This window comes from Bombus vosnesenskii, unplaced genomic scaffold (genome assembly GCF_011952255.1).
Source record: "Bombus vosnesenskii isolate JDL3184/JDL3185 unplaced genomic scaffold, Bvos_JDL3184-5_v1.1 scf7180000016274, whole genome shotgun sequence".
NCBI lineage: Eukaryota > Metazoa > Arthropoda > Insecta > Hymenoptera > Apidae > Bombus > Bombus vosnesenskii.
In genome coordinates this window covers 3,273,579-3,301,183 of record NW_022884343.1, presented here as the reverse complement: position 1 = coordinate 3,301,183, position 27,605 = coordinate 3,273,579, and the positions used below count along the sequence as shown (strand labels likewise).

The 27,605-nt window shown below is 39.5% G+C and overlaps 1 protein-coding gene across 4 annotated transcripts in view; it reads right to left on the bottom strand.

The window, feature by feature from the left end:
* LOC117242473 (ecdysone receptor) overlaps nucleotides 1–27,605 on the bottom strand; it is a 191,183-nt gene that overhangs the window by 71,003 nt on the left and 92,575 nt on the right. For 3 of the 4 annotated variants that reach the window (XM_033509172.1, XM_033509173.1, XM_033509171.1), the window contains one exon: nucleotides 5,920–7,083. In XM_033509172.1, coding sequence (XP_033365063.1) covers nucleotides 5,920–6,391 — 472 coding nt within the window. In that variant the 5' untranslated portion in view covers nucleotides 6,392–7,083. Of the gene's footprint in view, nucleotides 1–5,919; nucleotides 7,084–27,605 lie in introns of those variants that run through there. The other variant, XR_004495264.1, reaches the window with a different exon arrangement.

Sequence of the window (27,605 nt, the reverse complement as noted above, 5' to 3'; positions counted from 1 at the left end):
GTGAATAGATGTCAAATGCAAGTGCAAAACCGGAGGTTGGAAATGTACTTTCATCTGCGTGGTCCCCAGCTTGCAACGCCCCACCAGAGCTTTTGCGAACGGCTCTCCAGTGCGACTTCCGGTTCTCTAAACCAGAGGCGGATACGGACCGGAAACACCAGCGGAAGGTCACCGGAAGGATCATCGAAGGACATTGTGCAATTGCTTTCAAGATTGCAACTGCAATTTTCATTCAACCACTAACAGATATTTTCTTCTTCTTTTAAAATAAAAATAACCTTTCCTTGAAACTGTTTCATTCAATAATTGATCTCTAATGTTCACTGACATTAAGGTAGTTCAATAAAAAGGGCTAGAAAATCTGATATTTATAAGAGTAACATTTTATGAAGATAATCTCACATCAAAACAAAAAACTCGATGTCTTCTACGTTTTGTTTTCTCCCTCTTCACAATTTATCACATTCGACATTTGGTAAAATATAGTTCTACAGATGCTGTCAAATTTCAATGAAAATTACATTTATGTTCGTAATTAGAGTTACATTTATAATCACAATCAGAAACGTAAAATCCATGGAAAATCTTCAAATTCCAAGAACCAACACGAAGAACAGTTCAAATCTCTAAAACTAAAATAACACAGACATAACCTAAAAAGATCCGGAAAGTATATATCTAGGGAATTATTTCCAACTTAAAAGTCCATCATCCACGGAAGATCTGGTAAAACGAGAAACGCATCAGTGGTCCACTTGTTCGAGCAAAAAGTCGGAGACCTAACCTAAGTAAGGAGGAAGCATTATGAAAGAAAGAGACGAATACGCGAGAGATAAACAGCACGAAATAACCGGATACCAGGAGCAGACCTTCCCGCGCAAAAACGGCTCGTTCAGCGATGGAAAATTAAATGGTTGGACGCGTGTGTGCGTGTCTGCTGCACGAGTCAGAATAATAATTATATGGGCCAGTGCAGTCGATGCGTGGGAGGAACCGTGGCAACTCAACATATTGTCATTAACCTCGTCCCATCAGCGCCGCTTCACACTTACGTAGGCACACATACAGGGTGTTACAAAAATGTGGACGATATTTGAAGATCACAAGAGCCTCACACTTTTTATTTTTTATGGGATAATATGTTATGGTTTATCGGTTTCCTAACTTTGATATTAATTCGTAGCTAAATATATAAATAAAATATTATAACTTGAAAAATAAGTCTGAGATGACATATATTTTTATTTAATGAACGTAGAATGAACTTTTTTTTATCGCCCTGATATCTAGCATTACGAATATTGTTCGCTTTTTATAACACGTTATATATGGATAGAGACAGAGAGAGAGACTCTGTGGCGCGAGTGCATTTACGTAACTGTTGCACTAATCTGCCGCATGAGTCGATATCACGCGATCATCAGTGATCACGCCTCTCAGGTATCGACGCGTGAAGGCTGCTAGTTGAAAACTAGACGAAAGCTCGTGAACTTTGGGACTTTGGATAATAACATAGATATGCTGTATGCTATCCTTTTAAAACTATGCATTACATTTTGAATTTCTTGAATATTTTTTTCTTACGCTTTTTGCAATTCTTTTGTGATTTTATTTCCGGTGTAGTATATTTATGTATTTAGGCGACTCCTCAATTTGGTTATAATCGAATTTCTTAGATATACAATTCTATTTAATAAACTGATCCTTAATATTAGAAAAACTTTTATGAAAGTAGATCTAGTCATTAATTACTCGTAGGTCACTATCAAAACAACCTAAACTAACCTAACCTAGTCACGCCTGTATGTATAGGCAACGATATATCGAAGAACTATAATCTTAAATCAAGATACACCTTTCTCAACAGATCAACAGCTCCAGGCTATATTACTACTCCTTAACATATTTCCCCACCAACGAACAACTCCCAAAACAAGCATCAGAACGGATGTCTCCTAAAAAAGAGCGAAAGGCAGCCGGGCAAGCATCAATTTCCCAGCCGATCCCCGACTCTGACGTCTCGCAGAACGCATAAGCTCTAAATAACGCGCAGTATACACGTTACTCTATCTGGTAGTATTAACCTCGCCTGCAACATACATGGCCGCCAACCGCACACAACTACCAGTTTCCATTGGCATGCGAGTGAGCGAAGCCTAGTGATGGACTCAAGTATTTCGCAAGTAGGTTGGAACACTAACTGACAGCATTGGAATCCTACATAAGTGTTTTAAAAATAGAAGCAGTACTCCCAAGCGGACTTAAATGTAAATCTGACAAATTTGGATCCTTTATCGGTGATCTGAGAAATACAATAAGTACTCTATGAGTAGATGAGTGGCATCTCGACACTATAAAATTAATCTTGAGTGTTGGATTTGATTCACGATTATCAGTACATGTTAAACTTAATCCCATCGCTATTAAACACTCGCGTGGCGCTAGTGACGTGTCAGTCGTCAAAGTATTAAGCATCCATTGTGACCAATCAAAAAAAAGTTTAAGGTCCCGTTAGTTCGATACAGTCTCACAAAATTAACATATGATAATTCCAAAGTAGAATTCTCAAAGTCACAGGCGCATTATATATGAGCCAAATTTTGAGTTTGCTTTTTTATGGTTACCAGCGTTGTTGTTGAAGGTAAATTGTCAATTACAACACTGAAGTATTATATCTTGCGATTACTATTCGGATCCCGTGAAATGAATCTTGGACAGCGGATTGGTTCGCATTTATTGGTTCATATTGAACTTGATCCCATCAGTAGCAGAGCCCTCTGTGCGTGTTGCTCACGCGAACCGTGTGCACTGCGCACGCACGCGTTCGTGTATCGCCACTCAAGGCCGTATCTGCATCCTGCTGCAATTCACACAGTACCACCCGCTATTAGCCGCTGGAAAATCCATCGTGGGTTCTCAGACACATTCCTGGGCCGTGGAAAAAAATGGAAATGCTGGATGGATAGGCGCAGTTAACCTCACCTGGGCAGATCCTCGCTTTCCACGAATTTGTCACTTTTCTTTCTTCCAAGTTTTTAACTTGTTTTAACCTCTCTTTGTGAGGTTTGATCTAATGTTCTGAATATATTGCTTAGATTATTTTGTAGAATTGTTTTAGGACTTTAGTGAATTTCTTCATTCTTTCAAATTCATTATTTTTGAAAGAGAAGGTTTAAAATCCCTTAAATTCATCGTGTTTATTTCTCGCGACGTTGAGAAGATCTAAAGATAAATGTCCCTCGTCGAAAGGTGTGCATTATGGAAATCGTTTCAAATATTTGCGAGCATCGCTTATCTTTCGTCGTTTGTCATAGGGATGCGGGTCCAATCGGCAACAGTCGCGAACGAAATACCCATATCACACCAAAAACCGCTTAGAACCCCTCCGATAATGGGCTCTATTTCGTAATTAATGTTACAGCCCACATAAATGCGACTAAATAGAACATACCGTTTGTGGTAAATTAGTATGGGACATGCCAGCTGTTCTACTACCTAATTCATGCATTTAATGTATCCTAGAGAGAAGCGAAAGTCCCTAGACCGACTCGTCTCTCAAAAAGCTCTGCAACTGTTTATAAATAAAGTAAAATAACTTAATAGTATGTTAATTGGAGTGGCACATCAAAAAATGTTCAGAGTGTAAAGAGTTAATTCATCGGCGTATCTCATCTGAGATTCCTAACCTCAATCTCTCTTTAAAAACCACGAACGATTAAATCCAACCTTCCAACTGCAAAAAGAAGTTAATTAAACGAGATTAATGAAAAACCAGTAAGGAGGAGGAAGGAAAGAAACGGAAATTCTAAGTGAAAAGTCAAGTTCTACTGATAACGACCAATTACCAGGGGCATAATTTATCAATGAAATGAGCTGGCGCGCGACTAATTAACAAAGACCGAAAGTAAAAGGATGAATCATTGCGATGAGATAGTCGACGTAGAAAAATTCAACCGTTTCTCGCGGCTAACGACGAAGAAAAGTTATTAACGACGACAATCGATAATTTAGCCTAATAAAACTGGCGGCGCGGCGCTGGAATACGTAACCCCAGCAGAGGAAAAAGGGAGAAAAAGTTGCACCCTGCACGTGGTAAAAGCAGCCAATTAGCACATGTCGCTGGGCACAGAAATATAACAATCAACCCTATTTTTAAATCGCCTCGAGACACAGCTCTCATTAGCTATTTGATCAGCCGTGGCTTTTCTTTCAGAAATATTTGGAGATCTCTTTTCTAACGTTTTTTAAAAATAACTTTACTGTTATAAAATTACTATATAGTATAAAATTGTCTGAATAAAAGTTTAATGAACATTTTTAGAACTACACTTTACAACTGTGGAAAAAGCTCGCCTCACCGGTTTATCTGGTATCAAAAACCTTCATTAACGTTAGATAATACTCCTTTTATAGTCCATCGGACTATTTATCAGACCAGGAGTTTCGTTCGTTCAACGAGGAAAAGAAGCGAGGAGGTTAGGTCAGCCTGTTAAGTTCTCATTTGGCGCACGAGTTTCCTGAATTCAGAAACCACGGTTGAATTTTCTCCTGACAAACTGCGTTTCTCATTCATCCTTTGTTTAGTTGCTGCGGAAGACCTTACAAGAATTCTTTAAAATTCTTTATTCACTTTCTACCTTAGGGAATTTTTCTGTGACATCTTGTTATCGAATCTATTATCTAAATATTTTCACCAACGTGAAAGAATTTATCAAAATTAAAACTTCTCAATTTTGTGCTTCCTCCTAATCAACAATTTTAATCTGTTCTTCTTTCTTACTTAAAAATTCATTTCCTTGGATCTACTGGATAAATGTCCACTAAAATGTTAACCTAACCTCACAAATAATTCTCCTTCAAGATCTTCTTGCTAGAAACCTTATCCGTTCATGAGAGAAAATCATATTTCAAAAATTATATTTCATTGACGAGTCTTATGTGTCGATGTGAAATTGAGAAACATACTGATGAATGCTATATTTAATATACGTTTAAATATTTAACTATTTATGTATTTACTCTACTAATCTCAACTACGTATCTGTTTTTCTAACCTAATCTTCATCGAAGCTTCGTTCAACTTGACTCAGAAAATTTCCAAGACCTCGACAACAAACGTCCACCCCCAAGAGGCAATTGAACGAGCTTATCATCGGCGCCCATCGTAGTCTGTATCGCGATCGCATGGAAGCTTCGCGTGCATCGAAGCTGGCACGCGAGAGAGCGGTGCAGTATGGCAGTAGTGCAAGCAATCACTTGGATTGACGGAAGTGGACACGAGAGACACAACGACTGCAGTGGACGAAGAGAGGGCGGTGGAGACGGGGGAAGTCTGCGTGAGAGGAGAACGTGGCCGGTGACGTCACATCCGGTAGCTGGTCGACGTTTCACTCTCTTTTTCTCTTTCGCAGAACGCGCGCGCCATCAACAGAAAGAAACGCGAACGCGTGCACTGAATTCCTCATGTGTCCCGCGTTCCTCGCTCATGCGTCTTTGCCAGGATTTACACGTGTCATCTTTCTTTTAGCAAGTTCGTAGGTCGAGGATTGCTCAGAAGAGATGAGATTGATCGCTTCTGCAGTTTGAGAACTTCTGCATAGAATAATTTTGTGGCAACACAGCAGAACTGCACTACATATTATTAGTATTCAAGCTTTCGAGATAATGATAACGATAATGATGATAGCTTCGTTGGTTTCATTGGCTTGAGGACCCTCGATGAAGCTAGCCACTCTAACAGTGATAAACAACCCAACGATATCGAAGATTGAGAGCTTCGAAACTTGTGCAACTCGGTACTACATTTTATCGATATGTGTCATTTGGTCTCTGATGAAGCTAACTGCAGTACTTTCCAAGAAAATGTTCTATCTCTTAATGGAGAATTCGGAATTCCTAAATAACAAGAACTCCACTTACCTATTTTACTGTTGGGACTGTAAGGATCGTAGCTGCTGGTGCTCATAGGGCTGGCGTATCCGTTGTTGCTACTGGGCTGCTGCTGCTGTTGATGTGCCAAGGGGCTGGAATGAGCGAGAGGCGGTTGCTGTTGCTGCGACTCGGTCAACTGTTGCTGAGGATTCGTGTAGACCACGTGTTGGCCCTGCAGCGTGGCGGTCGGTGAACCTGGGCTGTTCGCGGCTAGCCAGTCGTCGGGTCTGGCGCTTTTGTTACCCGCCGCGATCCCAGCGAACAGGCCACCGGCCGCAGTAACCGGGCCCGCGACCGATGAGGACGTCGTGGACGTTCCAGCCAGGAGTTCAGGCGTCTCGGCCTTGACCAGCGTCAGGGACGCGGCTCCAGCCACCACAGAGGTGATCGTTCCGACGCCTGCTACCCCGGTATTCGAGCCTCCGTTAGTCGTGTCCATGCTGGAGTCGCTGGTGTCCATGCTGGACGTCGCTGGATCCGCAGTGGCTAACCTGGAAGTGGCTGCCAACACGACACCCCCCGTGCCAACCACTCCCGACGCCTCATCGTAACGCACCGCTACGTTGCCGCTCACTAAGCTGGCCACCGTGACGGGTCCTCTGCTCACCTCTGTTCACTTGCCTCTCAAAGTCCCCTAGGGAGATTCTAGTAGCTTTTGTAAACCCTTTCTCCCAATTTTCTGATGGTTTTGATGAAATTCGAGGTGGTTCGTCGAGTTTTGACGCTGTTTGAAGAGGTTTGAAGAGGTTTGGCTGGCTTGTTTAAGGGGTTCACGATAACCTGGCGGCTTGAAAGGCAGTGGATTTCGTCGTCAGAGGCTCCCAGGCTCGATTAATTGGGTTCTGACCCCTGGATGCCGATGGGTGCTCTGTGAGTTTGGATTCGTATGGGGATTGCAAGAGAAAGACCCAAGTTTGTCCTACGTTTTGTAGGGTGTGAGCGTGTCTTGAGTCCAAGTCTCTTAATCTAACTGCTATTATGCACGCGATTATGCTCTGGTTACAAAGGACGAGACTCGAGTTGGTTGCACCGATTGCTTTTTGGACTCTCGTCGAGGGACTTCCTCTACCGCATCTTGAAGTGCGCCTCGAACCGCGGGCCCAGGTGCATGCTAGTCGAGTCGGATCGTCGTCCGTTGCTGTCTTGAGGTATCTGGAACAGAAGATAACAGCTTGGTCAGTCAAAGTCTTGTTGGATTATGTCTCATTAGATTAATTCAATTTTTATTGCTTTTCTGTCCGAATCGTAGAAACGAAGCAGATACTAGGAACTGTACTTGTCGAAAAATCTGTACTTTTCTAAATGTACAATAGAAGAATCCATAACAATATGTACGATAGAAGAGTTTCTAACTGTGCAAGTCGCTACAAAATTATCAAACTGGTCTCTTTCATACTTTTCATAGCCACGGAATCTCACAAGATAATTAACAGTGTATCATAGTAATTCCCGCGCTAAAAACAAGATTAGAAGTGTCAAGGTTCAGTGTACCCAGAATTTGCATTTCAATCGTTACGGCTACCGCATTGTTCATTAACATCATCACTCGGTTTATCGTTAACGGATCTCAATAGATTGTCTGAAGAGGACGCGATACGTGTAATTTTACGCCTCTCAGGATGCTCAATGTGTCGATAAATATAAACTGACTTGGTAAAATCTGAAGCTTGTTCTGTATCAATGGTGGGCTAATGGAAAATTAGTGGAACTCAATGGAACATTGATAGGAAATTAGCGAGCAATTAATAGAAAAATTCGTAACACGATCTATTTCACGCAACACTGCTCTAACATAGAATTTGTCTTAATAAAATTTCTATTCTCAAATCATTCAGCAGCCGTCATTAATCGGTAAAAAAAGGGTGAAACGGATGGAAAAAAGCATAATTGTTTGGAAATTACAGGTTGCAGAAGAAATGTGTATATATACTGTACAAGAGAGTGCACACGACACGTCATTACGTCTAAGAGGAACTTCAGAACAGCTCTGGATCGACGCCACGCAATTTCCTCCTGCGTGGAGAAATCGCGGGTAATGATACGCTTGAACGATCGGACGAGCAGCAATGAAACGGGAGCTGGATATTCTTGGTCCTCTGATCTAAACTCTCAGTCGCCTGAAAAGCGACCACCAGTGCCAATAAAGTTCTTGCAAGCTCGTGACAATCGCGACGGTTCACCGAATTATGCGATCGCAGAGGATATTTGCGACTAGGAAGATGAAACGAAACGTAACAAGAAAGACCAGGGCAGTTTGAAAGATTAGGAGATTGGGAAAATTACGGGGAAAATTGTCAGGAAATTGTGAATAGAATTCTTAATTTAACAAAAATTTATAATAAAGATTTCTAGTTGAAATTAGTAAAAATTACAGAAACCATTGACGAAATAAATTTTCGCTCAACTTAGTTTCGAAATAAATCGATGAATCATCGAGAGAAATTATTTAGCTATACGTCGATTAAAAAATAGCAGGAAATTTGAAAATATTAACGACAAACTTTAGCTTTACTTTTCAAATCACTTTTTTAAGATACAGTTTGAAACTTTTAAAATACAAGGACATCGATATGGCAAGTGGTTTAAATGTCTCAAGTGAGAGAATAAGAGGGTCGGGATGCATCTGACAGGGCAGACGGTTGTTCAACGCGGCAGAGTCACGTGGAAATTGAGCAATTGAGAAAGAAGAGGATTACGACAACGCAGAAGTTGCGTCCCGGAGACACGTCGCTTGAAACAATGCAATTGTAAATTGATAGGATGCTCTGTGTCGGTAGTAGGACGCCTTTTTATCAAGTAACGACGAGTGAAAGTCGCTGTTGGTCACGTGGGCAAATCGCTTTTTACAATTCGCCCGTAAAAACAGTTAAAACTGCAATAAATTGCTGTAATCACATTGTGCCAAGCAAAATATTCTATGTAATTCGAAATGAAAGACTATTACCTCTCGCTTATTTATTTTCAAGAAGCTTTCAGCTTGAAAATTCACTGTAACACGCTTTTTTTTCAAAAGAAAAAGAGAAGATTCTTGTATGGTATTCGAAAATATCACTATAACGCGTTTAAATCACTTGAAACTATCACGAATCACGAATCTTCACTGTAAAAATAACTTCAAACTACCTGAAACCAATATTTTCAAAATTGCGTTGAAATCACAATTGCAGAAGCTTTTTATCTTGAAATTGAAACAATTATTTCAACAAGTGGCAGGGAAGAGAATTTTATTTTTATTTGTGAGAAATTAATTCCATTCGTTGTACACTTCACTGGAAACAATAACAGCGATGAAACCATAGAACCACGGTGGCGATTTTTAAAAAGCAATTCTTCAATCTGAATCACACTTCACTGAGATCTAACAGCAAGAAAAACTCTATAAAACCACAGCAACAATTAACAAAAGTAGATTTCCCAGCTTCGATAAATCGTACGTACCGCGACAAATGCGTTTAGCGATCGCTGCGCCATCTAGGCTATCCCAAACAGCGTCAAAACGAAACTAAAACGCGGCGGGAATCCCCAAACGCGAAAACCAGCGGACAGGAACGTTGGCGAATCGACGTGGAACGAGCGTTTCGAGGAGACGAGTCGTATGGTGCGACGCAGTTGCCCAAACCGTCCCCACCATGGCGATCCATAGGCCTTGAAACGATGACCAATGGCGAGACAAGACAGAACGATTGGGTCTGCGACTTTCTACGCAACTGCGGCCTGACTGGCCCCAAAAAGACAACTGAGAATTCCGATTGCGACCAGGTCTGCCCTCTCGGCTCCCCTCTAACCTCTTTTGTTTACCTGTCGTTTCCCTACCACGTTTCTCGGTCTCGCAGCTCCATAACGGGCCTGTTACGTTTACTGGTATTCCACTTGTACATTTGAAATGTGTTATGACACTTTTCAGATCCGAGTTTTTACTTTTGTAGTTGAGATTTCTTAATTTTGGACCAGGAGCTCCGCAAGAATTGCGAAGTATTTTTTAGAAATACAAAATGTTGTAATTATTTTTATGGGAAATCTAGTTTGTTGGTATTCCGTTTGGATTCTGACGTATTTGGAGTTTGTCGAGGATTTGTATGAACGACAGATGATAGTTGCTGTATCCTAGGCCTGATCTATCGGGCAGTACATCGCTCGTGTCAGTGCAGTCGAGACCGTGTACCCGAAAACAGCGATTTATTAATCACCGTTGTCATCTGGAACACGCACGGCCGACTTCTGACAATAGCAGCCTGGTAGGCCGTGTGTCACCAGCAGAACGACCAAGCTTGCTCTGCACGTCGTTGCGGCACGACTAATCGATTATTAAAGTCGGACATGGCGCATCGGCGATGACACTCGCAGTGATCCTAATATTTGGACGCGGTTCAATTACTAAATCAGTTTCGACGGCGAGATCCTCGCCAATTAACGAGAGTAACATCAGTCATCCGGTCGAAAACTCTACTTTGGTTGAGAATTAATGAAACATTGTTGACAAGTAAAAATTTTAGCATTACCCTAAAAATAAATTAAAAATACAAATTCCAATTCCGCACAATTAATAAAAAGAGCACATTTAAAAAAATGATTCAAAGAATGCATCGGATCAACTGCTCGCAGACAAAATAAAAATGGTCTTAAATCCGGTTTGCAAAGTGTGAGAAGACTCCGCGTGTAGTATGCAAATTGGATGGGTCTCTGTGAGCAGGTCTGGTGGGGCAGGCTCGGTAAGAGAGCTAGGAAGTTCAGAAAGTGCGACGAAAGTGTACGAAAATCGTACGAGTAGTTGTGCAGCTAGTAAAATATCGATCCAATTACAGTGTACGCCCCTTTACCCCTGTCCCTGGCGCTGAACTCATGGGGATTCTGGGTAGGGGGACAGCCTAACCTTCGACACTAACCCTGACCCACCCCACTATGGTCGCTCGCCAATTCCTACCTTCCTTTCGCGACACTCTCACATTTCTCTATCCCTTCTTTAGAGATCCTACGCTTCCCTATTTGATTTATGGAAATATTCATTTTTTAGGGAAATATTTTTTCAGTTCGATTGGCACTGATGATGAGAACGATGACTTGCATCAGAACAATTGACGATCTTCCATACACAATAGCATTTTCTAAATGATATTCGTTCAAGCGATATTGCAACCTCATCCTGATCGTAGAATTTCTTTTTCGCTATAAACCAAGTCAGCCCGGTGCGGTATTCAATTTCCAATAATTGCGGCTGAAGAGAGTCCGGTCCCTTTTTCTAGCGGTGCTATTTCGTTTTCAACGTAAAAGCTGGTGAGAAACACATCGGCGTCGTCGGTATCGAAACACGTCCGGATATTATTACGGATATTGAATTCATGTCGGAGGCTTGGACGTGCGCGTCGAATCGCAAATTGAATGCGCGGTTGAATCGCGCCTGCACGACGGCAACCGGGAACAGCGTTGCGCCACGCGAAATAGTATATCAACAGGTAGCCCCTCGCGGTTTTTGTCGTATTAATGCTGTTAAATCGAGCAAAATCCTAGCTCCGGTTCAGAAATGTTGACATGAATGGTGGCTTTCCTACGAAGGACAGTAAATCGATGATATAATCAGTTAGGAAGGTGATTGAAGCTACAGTGGCTCACGAAAACACTTTTCCAAGTGAAGTTTAAGAGAAAATGACAAGAAATTCCGAGACATATTTGAAACTGAGAAAATAAATAAGAAAATTATAAGACAAAATCGATGTTTCGTAATATATTAGATATATTCTTTAAATATGTTTCAGAGATTCAGCAAAAATTTTTACTACAGTAAAATATAGGGTTTAATGAACTCAATTGTATTTTTCATATTAAGAAGTTTACAGAATCCATTTGATTTCGAAAGAAAAGTGTAATTTTCATTATCTGAATTTATTAAAATAACAAACAGAATGGGATGCAAGCATAACAAACAGAATAGGATTTAAGATGGAAAAATGACACTGACACAAGTATAATAATAGAATGGGGATGAATATGAGCAGGGCGAGTGGTCGAATTTTTTCATAAAATTTTAAGTAATTTATGCGTGTGCTCAGAGGAAACAACGTGTGTCTGGATTAATTTGAATTAACCAGCGCCGAGTTTGCATGGAATCGTGAAGCTTGTTTTGTTTTAATTTAGAACAGAGGTACGTGAGGTCTAATTATACGATTCATTTGGACGGAATTAAAAATCTTGGCTTGCATAAAAGATTTTATTTTAGTCGAAATTATTACGTTTATCGTGCATCAACTGGGGATTCTATAAAATTGAAGAAATTATTCCAAAATTGGTAAAGAAGAAGTAACATTGCTAAGTAGGTCGAGACATTCGTGATCAGACATCCTTAACGCTGAAGTCTCTGACGATCCATCTAGGGTCACAAGCAGGAATTTCATATTCTGTCTCAATGAAACCATTTCACCATTTAACTATTTTTATCGTAAATGCTATTTTTATTTAGAAATAGAACCAGTGATCTTCGATTTTTTCTGGAATTTTCTGGATTTTCTCTGGGAGGCGGAGAGTTCAAAGGTAGATTTCGCTTCTGTGGTGAGTAACAGGCACGGATGCGATCCTCCTCCTGCATCCTCTAGTAGCTCGTGGAAGGTTCATGGCTCGTCTGGATGAGGGGGGTTGCAGGGTGGAGGGATTTATTGCTCAGAGGTCGCAGCCGGGATCCGCATCCTAGAGCTGGGCTAGGCATTGACCTAGATGTCCTGTTTGCGTTTCTAGCGTCATTTTCTTTCGTTTTCCTCTCGACCCACCCTGTCTGCACACATTTATTCTCATCCCTTGTACCACTTTTTATAGACTACACCTCTTATACCGATTTTTGTCAATTTTGCAATATAGAATTTTTAATTTAATTACTCGACAATTTTAAGATTTAATATTGGGATTACAGGAGTCAAAATGACCAATTTTTAATTTTTTATACATTATTGTTCTTTTTTTCGTATTTTTCCATGCGTATTTGTTCATACGTTAGAGGAGCGAAGGTTCCGTATGTGACTCTAATTCGATGGGCAGGGACTGTAGAGCTAAGGACGTCTGACCAAAGCGTCTGAATCTACATCTTCTCCTACGTTTGTAGAATGGACGTTAAAACTCATTTGCGTTAAAACCACTCCACCTAATATTCCATTTCAATAACCAAAACCCATAGATAAAACTCCAACCAATCACAGAACCATCCATGGATCAATACGAAGATCAGGAATCTTAGCTTATCATCAAAAGTATGAAAACCTTGCCTGTATACGAGGAATATCCTCCAGCGATTGCTTGCACGTTTCAACGTCATGAAAAGAGAGAGGAAGAAAGGCTGATGGAAGAGAGCCAGCCCAGGGCCAGAATCTGCAGTCGAGCGAGAAGTTAGGAAGAGGCACACAGGACTGCAGGGATACAGTCACCGAACGAGGATGGAGAAAGCGGAGAGAGGACATCTAGGTCAATGCCTGTCCTCGCTCCAGGGTTCGTATCCCGGCTACAACATCCGATCAACACCACCCTGCAACCCTCCTTGCGTCGAGACTCTCTCTCCCAACCACCGCGCCTCCCAGCGGCGTGTGGCGTATCTCGAAAAGACGCCATAGTTGGATCTCTATAGGGTGAGGCGGAAATTGTGCTGAGATTAAAAGGACCCGGAGATTCTTTCTGCGAGATGAAACTCTTTGACGAACTTTTAGATTGGGGTAAATGTACAGGTCTACAGTGACGATTTATATTATATAGATTTTTAGATGATAAAAAGTATAGCTGTTATTGGGGAATGTAAGGAGGAGGAATGTAACAAGATCGTTTGATATATGAAAAATATGAGGTTAGAAAATATCACTTAGAAAATTAATTGAAATTTTCATAAGAACTGCCTGCAGACTTCTAAATATTCCTGGAGATATTATGCGGACTTGAAAATATCCCCAGAAACTTCATATGGTCTTTGAAACCTTTTTAGGGATTTTCCACCAACTTCAAAATCTTCTTAGAGGCTTCTTGTTAGGCACTTCAATTTCTCATACAAAATCTATTAAAAAGTTTCTATAATTCTAGATCCACCTATTAAAATTTCAAATAAAACTGAAATTCTCAAAAAGGAATTTCGTAAAAATCCGCTCGATTCTGTTATTAAAAAGCAATATCGGAAATCGAAAATTAACCACACATTCGCACTAGAATCAAAGATTTGAATTAACCCCCTTTATAATCACCCTGCGAGTTTCGCCCCACCCAGTATACGCGTCTGCCTAGGCTTCCTCCTCTCGTTGGCCCGTGTCTCACTCTCTCCTGGTAACTAGGCCATCAGATCGATCCTGCAGCGGCACCAACACCGCTGCAAGCATTGCCACCACCACGGCAGCACGTCGTCTCAAGTTTCTCCGAGTTGGTCTGGGTTAGGTCTGGGTTAGATCCTCTTCGAGGCCACTCCAGACTTCGGATTCTGGCCGCAGAGAGCTGAGAAAAGATTTTACCGCCTAGTAGAACGTGTTCCTTTGGTCACGTGCATCTTGCATAAAGTTAGAACTCGCGATTCTGCTGAACCAACTTCTCAGTTTCTAGGCTTTGTACGTTGGTAGCACTCATTAACACCTCGATGGGTCGAATGGAAGTGGGAGTTGAGGAAAATGGATGGTACTTGAGAAAATCGTCCGACTCAATGGTTCGTGTAGCTTTGATGAAATTTTTGAATTTCAGGCCAAGTCCTTGCCTCGATATTCAACTTTATAGATATAGCAAAAGATTATGAAATCGCAATGAATCGTCGACTGTGATTAAATTTTAGATATAAGAATCCCAAACAATACGATTTTTATCGTGAGAATCTTCTAATGTTCCTAGACTTTTTCCCTATAGATCTAGTAACTTTACAGTAATAATCGTTACATGGAAATGTGAAAGCGAATCCTAACGTGAAAAATATGACGAGTCCATTTAATTGGAACAGCCAATACGAAGCACAGCGAAGAACAGTGGCCGATCTGACCTGGATGCAAGATTCATCGGCGATCGTGCTCGTAGCCAGGCCAGTTAATTTTTCCATTGCATCCAGCAAAGAAACCGATGATCCTGACTATCGTTGACCCCGATGCCAACATCGAGGCCGCGATTATCGCGTCGAGCCACAGATATCAGGCCTTTTCGTTCACGTTACGACAGCCATTACGTAATCGTTACACCGGCTAGACGTTTGAATGGAGCTTCTGTTTAGTTTTGAGTCATCAGCTGCGTGATTTAAACCCTGTTCAGTTAATTAGGCGCCAGGTTGGAGCAATTCACTTCCGTTTGATTAAATATGGAACAATTTATAGGAATTTTGCCAACCTAACCTAAAATTGTAGACTTGCACTTAATATGTTTTTAAACGAATCTTTAAACGACGATGACATTTAAAAATAGCCGAATTTTAATTGGAGAATAAAAGTGTTTTGCATTTAGAATGTCCTTTGATTAAAATATACAAAAATTCTATAAGATTATTGCAAGTTATTGCAAGTCTGTAACGCACTGTACGCGTCATAGTTACAGCGTCCATTTTTAATTGCAAAAAAAAAAAAATGAAAAAGAATTAGAGAAAGGAAAAGGTCTTGTAAAATGTAAAATTGATATTGCTTTACTTGCAAGGGATTATTAATTATGACAGTATGCGATAGTTACCAGTATTTTTAGAAACTTTCTTTTCCATAATTCTTCTTATTAATATTAAATTATCCTGGGAACAATTAGTGTCCTTATTCTAATCTGCGATAGGTATAAGTAGAGCCTAACTGCTATTTTCCTATCTGCTACTGATAGATCAAGAAACGAGGCATGCTGTTCCAAGATGCACTTTCGAACGGTCGATAAGGATCGACATTGATCCAAATGAGCGGCCTGATGTTTGCACAATCCAGGCTAAACGTGTTCGCTGTCTGCTGACCCGCAAGTAGGTCGCGACAGCCTCCATCTGAAAGTTCATGGTCCATCGCAAGAAGAAAACACTGTGGTTAACCTCTTGTTATTACTCTAACCCTTTATACTATCAATACAATGCACCAAAAATTGTCCAGAAAATATTTTTTCTATATTGACGTGTGCTTCATAGCCGACAGATTATTGGTAGATTGATATCTTTAAAAAGTGAGTGGTTATCGGATGGATAATTGATATATTACTAATTAATAAATTGATATTTAGAAAATTGGCAATAACTGGGTTATTGTTAGCAAAATTAATATCTGGGAATTTAGTAGGTGAAAAATTCACAAGTGATAGCTTAATTGGTGGACATTGCCTGCGCTAAAAATTTTCAAATTCTACTAATTATGTAATTTGTTTCAAAATGCTAATGAAAATAAATGTGGCTGGTATTAGAAGAGAAGAAAAATTGCAATATTTGGTAACGTATTCTTTGAAAACCATAAGTTGTTATGTCAAGAGATGAGATGCAATGGAACGACATTCTCAAACATCCATCAACTTTAACGAACCAAAGAAGAATTCGTTCCCTCGCATCGGCCAATTAGAATAATCACTAAAAACGAATGCACATGTTAACCAGAGAAAATATCGGCGCGAGAACGGCGAACTAGCTGGGAATGCGGCGAAAAATTTCAATTGAATGGAAAATATGTTTTTAGAGAGGCCTGTTTTCCATTCGGAATCAAGTCCAACGCTCTTCTTCCTTAATTAACGTTCGAATTGAAATCGGGAACGAGGTGAACGTGGGAGAACAGGAATTATAGAAAATTCTCTTCTTAAACTTGTAGATTATCCGATTTTTCATCTTTATTAATTATAGTAATAACTAGAATTTCTTTAAGCTAATTGTCAGTGAATTAACGTTATTATGCACGGGATTTGATTTTTATTCTAGATAAAGAATGACTTTCTATGGCAAAATTTACCGAAGAACATTATCAGAATTGACTAGGTTCCTCAATGTGGTATTTCATATAAACGTCATTATCGGTTTATTGAATTGTCGGAAAAACTTGGTCTTGGTTACATAATTTGAGAATCACTTGGACTAGAAATATTTAAATTAAAAAATTGCAATAGAAAACCCCGTAGAAAATATTTTTAAAGGAAACCACAATTTAGGATCACGCTTAACAAAGATACAAATTTGGTGACGTAGTTTTTGCAAAACGCCCGAAGCAATTTCAATCAAATTTTGACTGAACGTTTCACTCATAATGTTCAATCAATTGCACATACAGTTTATTACTAGCTCTCCTAAAAAAGAAATTAAATAAAAGATAAATAAAAGATAGTTCTGCAGCTAGTGAATGGTAGTCGTTCTCAAAAAGTTGGACGAACAAAGTAAGATGAGCGAAGATCGTGATTTCGTGGCAAGGGAGTTGCAGAAAGGGAGGGAAAGACTTTAAGCAGAAACTGCTGAGCCACGTTCCTGCGGTACATTGGCTAGAAGACTCGCAACATGCTCTGCTGACTCGGAATCTTTACTTTGTCTCTGGGCGAATCTCTTGAGCAAAGTCAGCCTGTAACACGGTTTCTCTTCAACGCCAGAGAGCTTCGATCGATGCTCCGTGAATGGAACCTGGCGAATGTTCCCGGCAAACTGCGTGCAATCCCTAACTTCCCTATTTTCATCCCTCACGATCACTTTTTTCATATAACGATTCCAAGAAAGGGCCATTGAAAGTAAAAATTGCAAAAAAGAATCTTAATTAACTTATTTCGTTTGTAATTGTTTTTTGGTCGATTTTTGTGACTGAATTTTTTTTTTTTTTTTTTTTTTAGGCGAGGTTTTGAAAGGGAATTCGAGGAATGTTTCCAATGCTCTCTTCCTCTATCCAGTAGTTTTATGAAGTTTGAAGTGTATATTTATATGTATTTTAAATAAATATTCCTTTATTATGAATATTATATCCTTTTACGTTCCTTATATTTTTTATAACATTTATATCCCTCCCTCCAAATCTTCTAATTTTCTACTAATAATTCTTAGCGACTACATGTATCACGTCACGATCGATCACACCCGGTGATTAAGGCCAAAAAATCAGAAAATCCTTTCAAACAGCAAACATCTCCCAGAATGACCAACTTCAGACAGCAGATTCCCCTTGTCCGCCATATTATTTCAATTTCTAACCTCTCCATCATATTTCAATTTTATTGTCTACCTTGACAATCAAAAAACTCTTGAAACAGGAAAAGATTAATGGAAAAGAGAAACTGAAAAACACGTACATATAAAAGATTCATAAACAAGAATTTATACAGCGTAATAAGGGTTCAGATCAATAAAGAGCGACCATTATTAGCATGATGGTTAGGTTAGGAATAATTTCCATGGATTTTCGCGTGGGAGAGAATGACTGGGAGCGAATTTCCCGTGTAGAAAATCGACGAGAACCAGCCATGGGAGTGTTGCCGCTCACTCGAGGCGCGAGGAAGGGGCCGAGGGATCGATTTCTCGGTTTATTCCGCGGCTGCACGGGGGTGCATGCGCGTTGCAAGTAGGGCAGAGGCGACGCCGACTACGACGCCATCGTCGAACGCGTTCGCCGCAACGAAAACGCGAGTGGGAACGTGTGAACGAAAAATCCCCACGAATGTTTATGAAGTCTTCGATGACTATGGCGATCAACCCCTTAAGTTGTAGGTCTTTTTACAGAATTTAATAAAAAAGTAGTCATATTTTAACGACAGGGGTTATGAAATCTTGGATGACTATGGAGACCAAAGGAAAAATTTACGATATGCTATTAGAAATTTGGAAGGAACATGTTTCGACAAATTCATCTTAGATTGTGTTTGTTTATAAGAATCATGGAATAAACGGATCTCCAATATCTTTTGTAAAAAGGCATGGGGAATTAAAAATTTGAAAAGAATAGAATATGTAAATTACATACGCTAGAAATAGAATTTGAAAACTTTTTGTCACGCGATATATTTAGAAAACGCAGAGAGGAAGATTCTCTACGGACAAAGCAAACGGAAGTAGCAGGAGCGAGGAAGATGGACCGAAAAAACGCAGTTCATTAAGACAAAAATCTGGTTGAAAGAAAAACCGGTAGCGGACAAAAGACGTTGGCAAAGAAAGGAGATGAAAGACAAGTTACCAGGGTAGTAGAATTAGTAGAAGAAGGAAAAAAGGTGAGAAAAGCCGTAGAACAAGTCAATGGAACACAAAACCAAAGTACAGCACGTGACGCAACATCAAACGCAAAGAAAGGAGAAGGAAAACAAGAGAACGTAAACTAAAGAGACGAAGAAAGTCGGATTCAAAGTGATTACTAAATATGCAGACAAAATGTGGCTTAATCTACTTTTGCTCTCGATATGATGATAACAACATGATATATTTTGCTCTCGATACAGTAATGACGATAATTCGTAGAATTAATAATAAATACACAATTTAATCTTTTTCGTTAGTTTGTAAATAAAATATTATTTGGCTCGTGAACACCTAAAAGAAACTAAAGGAATTTTGTCAAGAAGAAAGTATAGTCATGAAGAACGCACGAATGGAAGAAGAAAGTGTCGACAGAAACGTGGATCGGGCAAAAACGCCGATAGAGGCGCTGCAGTCGAAAGAGGAAGCAAACAGTCGACGGAAAGCGGAAGGAAGAACGAAGATAAACGGCCACTCTCTCTGTCAATGCACCACACACATATCGACCTAGTTCATAGAACAAGGCTGAATGCCAAGTCACACGAACGCGTGACGTGACGGGGGACCAAAGGAGGGAAGGGGAATTTAATTGGAATTGCTGCGTTCATGAGCTTGTGATAAGAACGAACATGCGAGATTTAGTTGTCATTTTCTGTTATTGGTATACGCACGACAGGATCGGATGTATATGCCGGGAAATTCGCGATTCGCTGCTTCTCAAACGTTATATAGGGTGTTCTCAAACAATATAGCTACTTGCCTTTTGATATACATGACTGAGTGAACATCATTGTGGTGCAAGCTGAGATATTTTGAGAATTTTAATTTAGTAATACGTGTTTTGATTACTAAGAGTATCATCGTTTAATTTCATCATTAATCGTTATATCTCAATTCTTTATATCGTATACTTTAATAAAGTAAAGATAACATAATAACAAGAAGAAAGAATTTAAGTTCCAATGGAGATCGCGCAACGGTTAATTTGGCGGGAAATTCGAATTCAATGTTAAAGATTTGTCGACCCGCGAAAAGTTCCATTCTTGTACGAGCGACTCTATCGGGTCACGCGCTAATAATAGGGCCCTTGATATTAAAATAACTCGGGGTCGCGACATCATTGGTCCACTCGTAGATCACGGTCAAGGACACTCGTTAGCATTTTAAGAGAATCCCCGCTCTCGCTGTTTGATCTCAACTGTTCTCTGATAACAATTAAAATCATATTTTGACTCATTCTAACCTTTAAAAATCTCTTTGGCGATTTTTTATGCGAGGCTGAATTTTACATTCTAATGCATTTTGTTCGCAATAACACATTGAGCATCTTTTCTTAATTTCTAACCTAAAAATGGAATTCAATCTTCCCCGTTAGCAACGTATCGTTTACCAACTTTCTATTTCTTGATAAAAATTGGTCAAAATATTTTGGAACAGCGATTCGATGATAAAAAACAAACTTCTTCTTCGCGTCTCCTTATCACGCCGAACTGATAACGCGTATCGTTCGATGTCTTTCGATCGATACGAAACGCGCCTCGGAGACCCTTGAACTTGAAAGAAGGCCTTGAACCGCGATCATGGATTCAAAAGACCTCTGTAAATTCGTGCAATAAATCGCAACGATCGATTCGATAGAACAAGTTCAAGAATCGATTCGCTCGCCAATCCGTATCGAATTTCTCGGCTGAAGGAACGCGGGGCAGCCGCCAGCTTCGTTATAGCGAATCGAGAACTGCAACTGGGTCTCCGCGTCTTGAAATAGCGTGTGTATCATCCAGCTTCCGAGGTAAACGCGAAGAGCTACTTCCTCAGTTCGTATCTCCCGCGAAATTACCGAAAATTCATGGCGGATAATTTAAAAATATCGATATAATAAAATATTAATCTTAATAAATATTATTATTAAATACAATTCGCAAATATTCTTCCTAGCAAATATTGCGATGATATTTAGTTTCGAAATTTATATCAGAAACATAACTTTGGAACAAACTATGGATTTTTATGTACAGTATACAAATATCAAGACTGATTTATCAGTGCAATTATACACTTACTATATTAAACAAAAACCTAACCTCGTTTCCAACTTCAAATCCATTTTTAAAACTTCTCATAACATAATGTAGTTTCTTCGTTTTATAGTTTATTTATCATTTTATTATTACACAAAATCTGCATGCATAATCCGGATGACCTATAGGCGAAACGGAGCGTAACTTTGAAAACACCTGTATCTTCGTAACGAAAGTTTGTTTATCAAACGAAAAGCGAAATACTTCCGCGAAATTCATGATACGCCGGTTGCAAACTGGCTTCCTCAGTTAAATAATGAGAATTAATTTACGAGGCGCAAAGGCATCGGATCTCTGCACTCGCGGAATTGGTTACGCGACCGAAAATAGCGCGTGTTCCAAAAACATTTAGAGTGGCTCTTCCTCGACGTTCTTTTCAATCATTGACACAAACCATTCTGTAAATGCATTACGAAAGAAAAGAAAAGCAGTTTGTTAAATTTATCGACACCATTTAATTTCCCTTTTCTTTTCTTAACCTTCTCAGGGTCGAAACATTTTAGGTTATGTAAACGATTTGTTTTTACAATTAGAATAGATAGAAATATAATTTCGCAAATTGGATGACTACTGTTTCGCAGATTAATTAATATCGTTGAAAAAAACGAGAAATTTTGAGTATTTGAATATTCTGAAACCTTCATGATTATAGAAATTATTGTATTTAAAAATATACAGAGTAAAAGCTATCGTCGAAGATCGATATAAACGTCGATAAACGTGTCTGAAATTACTCGTTAAGGTCAACATATCGCGGTGCTGGTAGCGCTGCTTAAAGAACAGCATGAACAAATGCAATTCCTATGCGCAGCTGCTCAAACAAGCCGCAGGTCTGCTTTCGAAACCATATGCAGTATGTGTAGAAAAAATTCAATGGCTATATTTAAAACGAGATGTTGAAGCTAGAGTTGGACTGAATGCCAATAATTATTTCGATCGTTAAAAATTTGTTCATTAAAAAAAATAGATATATTTGTAGAGGATGAACGAGAATTCTGACGTGAAAATTTGGTTATTAAAAGAACTGCTTTATTAAAAATTTCAGGCATTGAAAATTCAATAACTAAAAATTTCAATTACTGAAAATCCGATTATTGAAAATTCAATTATGAAAACAAATTGTGCTAGTATATCTTTATTAAGGATTTCTCTATCATTTAAAATATTCTACATGTTCTGAAATACGATTTTCCCAAAAATACCATAACCTAGAAATATTTCATCCATGAAACCACTGTCTTTGAAAGTCTCCGCTATTGTATCTTTTTCTTACTATAGATTTATCCGATATGCAATCTGATATTCGCGTGAGATAATCTAGTAAATTTTACCGCGTGAGAACATTTTCTAGTAATTAAACTCGGTATTACACGTAACAATTCCACTGCTTCAGTGAACTATTCTAGAGAATGTTCTTCGGCAAGCAGGGTTATTCGATACGTAATTGTCGTGCCTTCAGGAGGTATTCTAGGGAACTTTCGGTTTGATTACAATCGTCTAACACGCAATACCGGCTACAGACTAAAATAGATTCTCTGTGAATGGCTGTTTAACGAATCGATCATCGTAAAAATGAAAGGCAAAAAGTCTGTATAACTGTTCCTCTGGAATTGATTATTTTTGACCGGTTCCCAGACAGCAGAGGCCAAGACTCGTTTCACCGTAAGCTCCCGTGAAATCGATAAATTGTGACCAACCGCTCGCAAATTTGCTTCTTTAATGCGGCTTTGCTCTAACGAGCCCAATAACTCAGCCAGGGTATCGTCCATAGAGTTTGCAGTTCCATATAAAACCTTAAAAACAGATGGGAAACTTGCATTCTTAATATTGGTCGGCCTGTCATGGCCGCCAGTTCAGGCCTCTAGATTGTCTGGTGAAAAATGGAAGAAATCCCCGAGAAACTTGAATCTGACCATAAACTTTGATGGCAGAGTATTAAGTGGTATCAATTATAGCGTGAATGTTGTACACAAATTTTATTACTCGTAACGATTTTTAGTGGGAAATATTTAATAATCCAAATTTGTAATATAGCGGAATGTTCGATAATTGTAAATTATAAGTTTTATCGATAAAATTGGACAACAGAAGTATCGCAAATTAAATGATTCTCCATTAACAAATAATATCTTGAAAAACCCCATTGGCGTATAAAAAATTCCGCTCTAAATGCAGAAACTCCTTAGAGTATTTTATCAGAATCATCGCACATTCTTTCAAGAATGATCATATTAGAAGAATTATTATAATTCTACTTTAGGAAAGAATATTACTCGACAAATTTTTTTCAAATACAAATGATCCTATCTTTAAGAGAAAAAATTCCTTAGAATACTTCGCCTGGGTAAAAAATTAGAGCATTTACGAGAAAAATTACAACAATTGAACAAACAAAGTCGTGGAAGGGTACCTGTAAGCAAGTCGATCGGCGAAAATTAGTGCATTGGCGTCGAACAAAGGTTCGAATGTGGTTGTTTAATCCGAACGAAATTGTGTCGAAGCGGCAGTGCAGCGAGGTCAAGAGCCACGAATACGTTCACCAGGACCTCCTGCGGCGGAGGAGCCGCTACCTCTTCCTCCTTTCTGCTTCTTTCCCTTCTCGAACCCCTCCCTCAATCTTTCGTTCATTCTCTCCTTTTTTATGCGGCCGCACATGGCCGGACACAAGCGACCGTTTGTATACACTGTCGAGCACGTTGCTCGCCTCGGTATTTTTGCTCAGACTTGCGGAGAAATCACGACCAGTTCATCTTGAAATCATTTGCGAGCTTTTATTTTCTCTGGCTGATCGATAATTCAAAGAAATTATTAAAAGGTTAGGTTCTAGTAACTTTTTCAGTAATTGAAATTCCCTAGAAAAATGGCCTTATACGGTCTTACATATAATAGACCTAAAATATGAAATTTAAAAAAATTTTGAATTATTCCAAAATTGTCTATCGCTGTTTGTCGACTCTCGAACACCTAAAGTTCTTCAAGATCCATCTTTATCTAGTCACTGCTACAAATAACTGTGGTATTCGTGACTACTTAATTGGCAACACTTTCGACTGAAGAAAACAACCATATCGCGAATCTACGAGTGTCAAGCTCGGTCAGGCTCGATGGAACTGGCATTAAGAACGCTAAATGATCGATTAAAGGCCGCAGCCACGTCAAAGGTCTCATTTCATCGCGCCTAATTGTGTTCCCCTTCAAGCCCGTTTGAAAGTGGACCGTCGATAAAGACAGGCAGAAATAACGATTCAGGAAGTGAGCTAACCAACCAAGCCAGGACAAAGGGAAAGTCCAGAAGAACTGGTGAATCTCCTGCTACAAACGAGAAGAAAAAGTATCGAGAACCACTACATTATACTCGCCATGTAGCTTCTATGGTTGTTTCGTTCTGGCAATTAAGAACGAGGAAAGAGGATTGTGACGCTGCGAACCAAAGAGTTTCCAGGGATTCTCGATAAATATCTCGTTCCTCCTCGCTGTTTTGGTAATTAAGCTGGGAACAAAGCTGATCATGCAAATGGGATTTCAATGTTCCAAGATGAAACACTCAAACTTCGTTTGATCTAACTTGGGTTACATTACGTCTAAGTGTTTTAGGTTATGTTGAGGTATGATGTTTAGGAAATATTTAGTATTGTAAATCTTAATATGAAATACTAGCTCCCAGTTATGATTTTAGATATGTGATACTTTTTAGGTTATGTGACATTTACAAAATGTCCTGTAGGAAATAAAAACTCGATATCTGAACTATTTGTGTCTAGTTTTATTAAATCTTAAGATCGCAATTCCCTAAGAATGATCTTCTCAAGAAACCTAACCTCAAAAGGGATGTATCTAGGCAACGGTATACAAAATTACAATGGGAAAGAACTAGGAGGGGCCGAGTAATAAGAAAACGTTGAACAGTGCAGCGTTACGAAACAAGCCCAGAATAAACCAGCAAGAATCGTTGAAAAAAGAACGGAATGGGTGAGTAGTCCGCGTGGGCGCGTATAATGTTGCGAGTTTACTCGCGCCACTACGGTATACTACGACAGACCGGCAGGTTTATTGTGCCGGCGACAAACGTCGCAGAGCACATCAAACGCAAGCATTACGCGTGCTTGTTTACGCCATGTTTGGGCGGCCTTGCGTTCTTCAACCATTCTCTCTCCTTTTCTTTCTCTTATTTTTTCCTTCCTGTCACTTTCTGCACGACTTTTCTCCTTTCCTTAATTTATTAAGAAAAAGAAAAAAACATTTCGACCAATTTAGTTTTGAGATTAAAATGAACTATCTTTTAAACTTGTTTTTAGAATTTGCTGTAACTTTTTAGCTCCTTTTCTTGTTCAATATTGTGATACTTTTATTCTTGACAAAACACGTTAGTTATTCTAATCCTTGAAAACAATATATGGAGTGATTATTCATTATTTATTTCCTTCAAAAGGAGGCAAAAAATTAGAAAAACCTGTACCTTCAAAATGGCCACTAACAAGCTTCTATTCACAACTAAATTCCCAAAATTCTACTATTAACCTAACCTCGTCATCTGCATATCTCAGCTGAAAACTAAACAATAGTAAACTATTGTTCCTCTAACCGAAATTCCCCAAATCGCCCTTACAAAGCATCTCGTCAATCGACAATAAAGACCCAACAATTAATAGCGAGAGAGGCGTGTAAAAAAGGCAAGGGTCCACGAAGAATCAGCATAAAGTCAGGGATGAGAAAGGACCAGGCTGACTGGCAAAAAGGACGGTGAAGAAGAGAAGCAGGCTGGTCCTTTCGGCTCTCTCGCGACGCAAACAGAGGCGCGCCACGGTTTTGATCCCGTAGGAATGTTGTTGGCCGTGAGAGAAACGAGAACCAACCGGGAGAGATAAGAAAAATCAGCGAGAGACACCGGGAGAATCTGGTCTCCCTGGCGAAAGTGAGGAGGAGCCTTCGTAATCGGCCTTGAACCCAGCCAGGATCGCTGATCTCAGCCGTGAATGTAGATCCTGATAAAGGATGTGGGCGTTCGTTCGTGAAAAACGAACAGGATAAGACGTCACGCAGCTTCTCAGATTGCCGGCGTCGTTCTGGGAATCCCGAACCTGTATTCCAGCCGAATAGCATCGCCAGCGCCCTCTTTGTTGCCGACGACACGGGCTGCAGCGCTGGAATGATCGAACGTTTTCGTTTGTTCGAGTCGAGTGTCATTTGTGGCGGAAAGTCAAGCGTGAATGGGGCTTAATGCGTGGAAAGAGCGGTTCTCTTGTTGGAATGGCTTTTAGTGGTTGCGTTTTGGACTTTTATAACAAAAGCAGTAGATGGTAATTCTTGTTAAGTTGTAGAATTTATGGAATGAAAAGGTTGAGTGTAAAAAGGGCTTAATGTATAAGAGGAGCTGTTTCTTCGTTGGAATAATACCTTTCGTTGGTTTCGGTGGAAAAATTCATCTTGGAAGTGAGCAAGCGGCGAGGAACCATTAAAAATTCAACTCACTTGAAAAGGAACACAGATTATTTAATCTAATTTAATAATTTCAAATTATAACCAATAAATGTATCAACCTCAAAAAATAACCAAACCTCCTATCGGTCCTTAAAAGTAGGAAAGGACAAGAAAAAAAGGACAAGAAAGTTACATCGTATGAAACGAACAGCGAGAATTTAATTGAATTGCGCGCGCAATTCAATTTTATTTTCTGGCTGAAAAACGTTCTCTGATTTCTAGCACAGTTGCGTTATCAGTGCGTCCTGACGACCGGCGTCCTCGACATCCTCCCTGTCCCATCCCCAGGCTGTCTGTGACGTAGCTTTTCTCCTTGGTTCTCACCGATGTCGTCCAACAATGCACTCTCTGCTCGGATATAACCTCGCCATTGTCCCCGTGGACAGTTTCAGACACGCGGGAACGAAAGAGGAGAGTTGGAGGGGGGAGGCTGCCACGATATCCCGATGAGATACAGAGTGTCTGCCTTGACTCCGCGCGAGCATAATGCGAACATTCAGACACGTTGTGGAACAACAAGCGAGTAATAGGCTCTCGCTTGTCTGGCTTTTTGCTGCCCTATCTTTTCACTCTTGACCATGGTATTTGGTATCTTGGAATTTGGGGGAGCAATGCTACATTCGTGTTCTTTGAATTAGGTTATATATCCAAATTGAAAAGTGTGAAACATTGAATGTAATCTCGATACATAACCTAATTTGTAATTGTAATTTGGATTTTGATGAGATAAAAAAATTCGTGTATGATCTCTATAGATCTGAATTTGGTAAAACATTCTATAACTTGATTAATTTATGGAGATTTACTCGTGAATATTCTATATTTAAATAGCTCGTGATTGGAATTTTATCTGTCATTTGAATAATTTGCGGTTAGATATACTGTGATCTGATTAATCTATGTTCTGAATATCTTATGACTCGATATTCTATGTTTGAATCATCTGTAATTCGATGAATCCTCAATTGAAAAGATCTATTCATAATTCCCTACTCTCC